We start from the raw sequence: 7,973 nt of genomic DNA, 5'->3' as shown, positions 1-7,973 counted from the left end.
CAGATTCTGTTAACATTTTAAAATAAAAGAATATACTGCATTTTATTCTTTTACTTCAATTTGGAACATGTGTAAGCATAAATAGAATTTGAAATGTGGGTATGTCTAAGAAATTATCTTGAAAAAACATTTTATTTATAAAAAAAAAAAATTAACATTTGATTGACAGGCATCGAGATTGAGATCAGCCCTGTTTTGCTCTAAAACTGACTTCTCAATGGCAATTCTACCAGAATAATCTGTGCAGAACAATAATAAGTGTCTAACTACCAATAAATTTCGCTCTGAGCAAAACAAATTCAGAATGAGAAACAGTTTTGAGCTAGAATTCATGCCTATTTGGTCATTTTCAACACTTGTACGGGTGTTTTTACTGACCATGTGAGAACAAAGCGGTTGTTTTATCACAGTTAACAGATTTCTTTTCTTTTGGTTTTGTTTTATTCACAGTGAACAGTCYTTAACGTTTAATTGCCTCTACCTGTTTGCTGCTCCAGATATGAATGAATGTCAGCTGAGTGAGAACCTGTGCAGAAACGGTCAGTGTGTCAACATGCCAGGGACATTCCAGTGCTCCTGTAACACKGGCTACCAGGCCACACCAGACCGACAGGGCTGCGTCGGTAAGAGGAGCCGAAAGTTTGACCACAAATACTGTAGATTGTGGAGTCAAATAACAACAACAAAACAGCATATTGATCTTTTGTGTTTCTGTTCTCACTAACTGAGCTCTGACAATGTAGTGCTGGTCTCTCCTTGCAGATATCGATGAGTGCACCATAATGAACGGAGGATGTGAGACTCACTGCACCAACTCAGAGGGCAGCTATGAGTGCAGCTGTAGTGAAGGCTATGCACTGATGCCTGACCTCAGAACATGCTCAGGTAATGGAACAGATATTTACACATGAATTCAAATTAATTCCTGTAAGGCACGAGCGTCAAACTCATTTCCATCTAGGGCTACATTAAGCATTATGGTGGCCCTCAAAGAGCCAGTTGTAATTAACTTCAAAGTTTTGTGTTTAACTTTGACTAAACACGAAACATCACATTTCTCGTCTTGTTGCTACAGCTGAGCATTGCTATCAATAACTGAGCTCTACATAGTATTTCCTGCATAGAAACAGTGTTTTAACACATTCTCTTATAGACACTGAAAAGTACTACATGTATGACTGATTAAATGTAAAGTAAATAATATAAAAATACAATTAAAAATAAAAGTAAGGCAGTTTTACTCACTGTTGAGTTGTGGCGAGTAGCTGCTGTCTTGAATTCTGAACTGTCCTAATTTCCAACAGGAAATTCCCACCGGAGTGGTGTTGTAATTTAAATTTACAACTTGYAATTGGGAAATTTCTACTTCCCAGTACAACTGGGCTGCAGAAAAAAGTAGCCGGTAAAAAATGTAGTGAAATGGAGATTTTACACAATGAATTTTGTCGGCTGACAGCTACTTTGAACTCCCTACACCTCCACCTAGTGGTGGAAGGCCATCATTTCATGAATGAACTAATCAACATGCATWATGGGGGATGTAGTTTATCATTAAAGCTGATACTTTGAATCTCTCGCGGGCCACATGAAATGTCGTAGTGGGYCACATTGGGCCCACAGACCTTTTATTTGACACGTACTGTAAGGAAATATTTCACTTTGTTGCATTTTAATGTWTTTCTACATTAGTCTGAAGAGTAAACATGAGGATAAACCCTTTCTGTGGTGTATTGATAGATATTGACGAGTGTGAAGAGACTCCAGATATCTGTGATGGAGGTCAGTGCACCAACATTCCTGGGGAATACCGCTGCTTGTGTTTTGATGGATTCATGGCCTCCATGGACATGAGGACCTGTATCGGTAGGAGGATCAGCAATTCTTTTCAAACTCGTTCAGTGTTGTTTTTTTTTCTCTCTGACACACAAATTCATTTATACTCTGATGAAAACGACATCTCTGTCAGACTTGTTTTTTGTCACTCTGACCTCCACACTCAAAACCAGCCTTGTGTCCATCCCTGTCTGCCCAGATGTGAACGAATGTGACCTGAACCCAAACATCTGTCTCCACGGTGAATGCGAGAACACTAAAGGCTCCTTCATCTGCCACTGTCAACTGGGATACTTTGTCAAAAAGGGATCCACTGGCTGCACTGGTACAGACACACACACACACACACACACACACACACACACACACACACAGGAGCTGTCTCTTAGATCTGGCCCTCCGTGTGTCCGAAGTGTCCAAACCAGTTCATCCATGCATACAGTATTCTCAGATCTACCTTTTAAACATTTTATGTTTAGTCCTGAACTTGAAAAAGCTGCACCCTGAGCAGCACAGCTAACAGAATGAAATCTTAGTGGTTTGAGAATCATTAAACTGGAGCCGTAATCTGAACAAGAATACTCAGGTTATGATTATTAGGATTAATAAACCCAAACACTTGTGTTATTTTTGCAAATTTGTTTAAGTAAGGATTTTTTTAAGTTATAAGAAGATATTGATATTGTAAAATATAGTAAGGTAGTCTTTTTTTAAGTAAGTAATGTATGAGACAAAAACCTTGAATAAATAGGTATAATAATGTAGGTTTGTAATTAACTTTAAAATGTGGTTCTATTTAATTTCTTGTTATGAGAAATATATATTTTCCTTCATCAATCTTACAAATTCTTGTCAATGCCATGTCCAAATAGCTTTAAACTTCCTGAAATTAACTTTCATATTGTAATTATGTTTTATCATGAGGAATAGATGCATTTATGTGTAAAAGTGACATGTAAAACATGCGTATTTAATTGGGGCCTGCTCAATCCGGCCCGCCAATGTGGTGTTTAAAAAATTAAACAAACACTTTTTGTTTTTTTAATTACTTGATTTGTTAAAAAATAGTTTGCAAATCACTTTAAATGTATGATTCAATGCAGCAAAATAAACCAATTTAAAAGGTAAAAGACACTACTTGTTCTTTTACATCAGGGGTCTCCAGTAGCTCGTGAGCTCATTTAAAGTAGCTTTTCAGTGCTTATGCAAAATTAGGAGTAGCAAAATTTAATTTGTCACTGGCCAAACAAACTTTCATTTATATCAAATCAGTCCATTGATGTCCCTCCCCCTTGTTTGTCAATCAAACAGGGTTTGTTTGGTGTTCGTTTTCACACACACTTTCACGCCTGAGCTGTTGCCTTTGAGTTATTGTGCCCCCCTGAGAAATGTAGTTGTTTAGCCCTTATGTAGAAGTTAAATTTGTTGTGCCATTCTGCAATGCAGTTTTGTTTTTAATATTTGTTGGCTCTCTTTTTCAGATGTTGATGAGTGTGAGATCGGAGCTCATAACTGTGATATGCACGCTGCTTGCATCAACGTACCCGGAAGCTTCAAATGTCGCTGTCGAGATGGTTGGGTGGGAGACGGGATCAAGTGTATAGGTGAGTTCGTGCTCGGATAATCTCAGCTTCAAGTAAATCAGATAGATTTGTCTTTAAATGTGCGTTTAAATAAAAACACACCTGATTGAAAATAAACTTTTTATTCTGCTGCTGAGTTCTTTAATCTTCCTTTTACTTGCAGATTACGATGAATGCTCCTCAGAGGACCACAACTGTCACCCAAACGCTGAGTGTGTCAACACACCGGGGTCCTACAGGTGTACATGCAAAGAGGGTTTTAATGGAGATGGCTTTTCATGCTCTGGTAAGATCATTACAACAGAGCATTTCCTCAAATAAATGATGAAAAACAAACACTTAAAAAAGACTGCACTCAAAATATGAACCCCACAGTCAAAAAAAGGGGRAAGAAAACTGTTTATCTGTGAGCCTGAACACAAGTTTAAACAGTTTTTAAGGTGATTGGCAATACAAGCCATGCATCTGTTCTATACTGTATGTTACAACACATGTATGTTTCAGACATGGATGAGTGTGCAGACAACGTCAACCTGTGTGAGAACGGCCAGTGTCTGAACGCTCCGGGAGGCTATCGCTGCGAGTGTGAGATGGGCTTCACTCCTACAGAAGACAGCAAGGCCTGTCAAGGTGTGTTTCCTTCAGCTTTGTTGTTCTTGATTTTCCACTCAGGTTAAAAAGAAAGTAACATTTTCTCCCCTCTGTTTTTGCTGCAGACATTGATGAGTGTAATTTCCAAAACATCTGTGTGTTTGGAACATGCCAGAACCTTCCAGGGATGTTCCGCTGTGTGTGTGACGAAGGATACGAACTGGACCGCAGTGGGGGGAACTGCACAGGTAAGTGTTGCACTGAAGGACTGAACAGACGCAGAACTGTTGATGTTTGTTATAGTAAACCTCATGATTCTTTTGTCAAACCCAAAGAACAAAGCTAAAACAGTTATACTCTGGTTTCTCAGCTGTTAAATTTGATCAATAGAGCTCAAAATTGGGCTTTGTCTTTGACTTTCCTCAGAAAACAATATAATCAACAACGTTTTGTAAAAAAATAAAAATGAAGATTTGGTCTTTATACTTACAACATATAAACTAAATAAGCTGCAAAGTTTAAAATGTGTGTTTGTGTGTGTTGCAGACATTAATGAGTGTGCTGTCCATGTGAACTGCCTCAACGGGCTCTGTGTGAACATACCAGGAAGTTACCAGTGCAACTGTCCTGCTGACTTTGAGCTCAACCCCACTGGAGTGGGCTGTGTGGGTGGGTCACACTCACATCTACAGATGAGAAGTGTTTAATGAAATAACCATGCCATCCTCAAGGAAGTATACTGTGTGACAAGTGATATATATACACCTGAAATGGCCTGGAAATGTATATTTATTTAGAGTTGGTATTGAGTCATTTGATTCTTCAAAAGGTACTCAGCTGCTATGATGTGGTTGTTTAGAATACTTTTTTATGAGTCTCTTGTATTACTCACAATAGTGACATTATAACAATAATTTTTTTTACAAGTCCTGAACCTGCTGATTATCAGGGAAGTGGTGCTGATATTATAGTCTTCTATAATGCAGAATCATAAAACCAGTGTAAATACAAAAATGCAAAAGATAAGGACCAAATATTTATTATGTACGCAAAAAAGATGGCAGCGGTGGCGGCAGATATATGTAGCTGTGCAGTAGAGTGTGTTTAGTAGTAGTGTGTGTAGAATGACATTCCTCAAAACATAAAGTCCATTTCAAAACTACAGCCCTTTAAGAAGAATCTTGTCTGCCATCTGCTGGACACTTTTTGTTGTGCTCATATTTAGACGTCCTATTTTGCAAAKGCTGYCTTYYTGAAATTTGGWATGCTTGTTTGTCTTTGTGTCTATGGTGTATAATGATGTGGTTGTGATGCTGTATTTCTGAGTGTTTTATGTGCTGCAGCTGAGTCAGGCTTGATTTTTAATAATCTTTTCCTGTTAAATAAATAAATCAAAATCAAATCAAATCAAATCATGTATCGCAATAATATTATTAGATTTTTCTGGTACTAATCCATTTTTGGGCTAAGATGGAGACAGGTTCAGACATTGCCCAATTAGAACGAGTTTGTCTAACATGCATATTTTGAAACTGTGGGAGGAAATCCAAGCACCTGGAGAAAAATCAACATACTGCAGACAGAACCACAGGTGACAGAGTTGTTCCCTGCACCTGACAGCTGCCCTCCTCAGCGAGTAGAAGCGCTGCAGTTTAAACACAGCATGCGGCACAAAGAGCGTGGCATTGAACTGAAAGCTGTGGAATTACGTGCACAACTCAAGCCACCCTTAATCCACCTTGAACGAAATACACAGTCGTGTGCATGTAGAATGTATGTTGACGCCCCTGCATTTTATCCTGTGTCCCTCTCAGATATCCGTGTTGGTAACTGCTTCTTGGACACCCTTCCCCGTGGCGATGGAGGAATCTCCTGCAGCGCAGAGATTGGCGTGGGCGTGACTCGAGCTTCCTGCTGCTGCTCYGATGGGAAAGCCTGGGGAAACCCCTGTGAACTCTGCCCCATGTCCAACTCCTGTACGCACCACAGATAATCTACGGTGAATACAAATGTCACTTTGCAGAAACTGATGTTTACGTGTTTCTGTTTCGTAGCGGAATATAAGACCCTCTGTCCGGGAGGGGAGGGGTTCAGACCCAACCCCATCACTGTTCTCCTGGAAGGTAAATCCTTTGATCTTGATCACTAAGCAGAATAGGGTCAGCCTCGTGTTTAGGAAATAATGATGTCAGTTTGACAAAAATAACACAACTGGCAAAAGTAGATTTAATTTTCCTYTTTGTTTTGTAGATATTGACGAGTGCATGGAGCTACCAGGTCTCTGCCAGGGTGGAAACTGTATCAACACATTTGGTAGTTTTCAGTGTGAGTGTCCAGCAGGATACTATCTCAACGAAGAGACTCGCATCTGTGAAGGTATTTCCTCAGCTTTCCTTTTTATACCACATTAATAAAAAAAGATCACTTTCGCTCACCGTTTGATTTGTCTAATCATATTATTATTTCCAGATATTGATGAGTGCTCTGCTCATTTTGGCATCTGCGGGCCCGGCACGTGCTACAACACTCTGGGCAACTACACATGCGTGTGCCCCCCTGAATACATGCAGGTCAATGGAGGAAACAACTGCATGGGTGAGACACTCACCTCAATAAACTCAACTCTTAACGTGTCGACGCATGTGGCAGATTTTTTTATTTATTTATTTTCAACTCTAACGCAGACATGAGAAAAAGCGTGTGCTACCGCAACTTCAACGACACGTGTGAGAACGAGCTGTCGTTCAACATGACCAAGAAGATGTGCTGCTGCGCCTACAACGTGGGAAAAGCTTGGAATAAGCCCTGCGAGCCCTGTCCTACTCCTGCTACCAGTCAGTTTCACTACAGACTCTAAAATACCTGTTTAAACAGTGATTGATGGAAATGTTTATTGTCCTGTTTGCTCATGTTTGTCACATGAACCAGTGGACTAAACTGAAGTAAACAAATCTCTTTTGTGATGATTCTTTCAGCTCAGTATCAAGTTCTGTGTGGTAACTTGGCTCCTGGATTCATCATTGACATCCACACTGGGAAACCAGTTGGTAAGTTGATGTATAATCATTCAAATCATTACCCAAGAAGGGGAACGTTTGAAAATGTGGATGTTTGTATTTTCTGTAGATATTGACGAGTGCAGAGAAATCCCTGGCATCTGTGCCAACGGCGTGTGTATCAACCAGATCGGAAGTTTCCGCTGCGAATGTCCAATGGGCTTCAGTTACAACAACATACTACTGATTTGTGAAGGTTGGTTTAAATTCTGAAAGAAGACAAAAAGTAATAATTCTGATGGTTTTTCTTTTTCATCTCCCTGCCTGTGTCTCGTGCGAGAGGAAGATGTGGAAAAACTTATCAGTTGCAAGGCAAAATTTCCCCCCATTTTTTTGTTTTGTTTTCTTTTGCACAAACTAGAATATGTAAATAAACACACACCACCTTGTATTTTTATCCTTATTAGGACCATTTATTGACATCCATATATTTTTGTAGCCTAACCCTTACTCTAACCCCACCTCAAATCCTGCCTTAACCCACCATCCAAAAATGGAGTTCCACCATATTAGGACTGGTTTTTGGTCCCCAAAAGGACTATGGGTCCTGACATAGTAGGTGTTTATAAGGAAATGGTCCTTAAAGGTAACAATAATCTGCAACACATACACACACGTGTTTGTATCTCTATCCTTATTAGGTCTGTTCATTGACTTCCATTCATTTCCAGTTGGTTCTATAGCCCAAACCTGACCCCTTACCCTAAACCTACCCCACCCCCAACCCAGCATATACCTAACCCTAAGCCTAGCCTAAACACACCTTAGTCCTAAACCAAACCCCCAGCTCAGAAATGGAGTTCCACCATATTAGGACTGGCCCCATAAGGACTACTGATCTTGACAAGGTAGGTGTGTATACCAGAAATGGTCCTAAAAAGGTAACGAATGCAAGTGTATATATATATAT

At 39.7% G+C, this 7,973-nt stretch overlaps 1 protein-coding gene across 1 annotated transcript in view; it reads left to right on the top strand.

The window, feature by feature from the left end:
• The window catches only part of fbn2b (fibrillin 2b), a 77,937-nt gene that overhangs the window by 56,246 nt on the left and 13,718 nt on the right, over positions 1 to 7,973 (top strand). Inside the window, exons 28-43 of the mRNA XM_014000507.1 lie at positions 498 to 623; positions 763 to 885; positions 1,738 to 1,863; positions 2,033 to 2,158; positions 3,315 to 3,437; positions 3,580 to 3,702; positions 3,921 to 4,046; positions 4,133 to 4,255; positions 4,554 to 4,676; positions 5,822 to 5,983; positions 6,062 to 6,130; positions 6,258 to 6,383; positions 6,477 to 6,602; positions 6,692 to 6,841; positions 6,983 to 7,054; positions 7,134 to 7,259. Coding sequence (XP_013855961.1) covers positions 498 to 623; positions 763 to 885; positions 1,738 to 1,863; positions 2,033 to 2,158; positions 3,315 to 3,437; positions 3,580 to 3,702; positions 3,921 to 4,046; positions 4,133 to 4,255; positions 4,554 to 4,676; positions 5,822 to 5,983; positions 6,062 to 6,130; positions 6,258 to 6,383; positions 6,477 to 6,602; positions 6,692 to 6,841; positions 6,983 to 7,054; positions 7,134 to 7,259 — 1,950 coding nt within the window. The remainder of the gene's footprint in view (positions 1 to 497; positions 624 to 762; positions 886 to 1,737; positions 1,864 to 2,032; positions 2,159 to 3,314; positions 3,438 to 3,579; positions 3,703 to 3,920; positions 4,047 to 4,132; positions 4,256 to 4,553; positions 4,677 to 5,821; positions 5,984 to 6,061; positions 6,131 to 6,257; positions 6,384 to 6,476; positions 6,603 to 6,691; positions 6,842 to 6,982; positions 7,055 to 7,133; positions 7,260 to 7,973) is intronic.

Source organism: Austrofundulus limnaeus, unplaced genomic scaffold (assembly GCF_001266775.1).
Source record: "Austrofundulus limnaeus strain Quisiro unplaced genomic scaffold, Austrofundulus_limnaeus-1.0 Scaffold8, whole genome shotgun sequence".
Lineage (NCBI taxonomy): Eukaryota > Metazoa > Chordata > Actinopteri > Cyprinodontiformes > Rivulidae > Austrofundulus > Austrofundulus limnaeus.
This window is presented reverse-complemented; position numbering and strand designations above follow the sequence as displayed.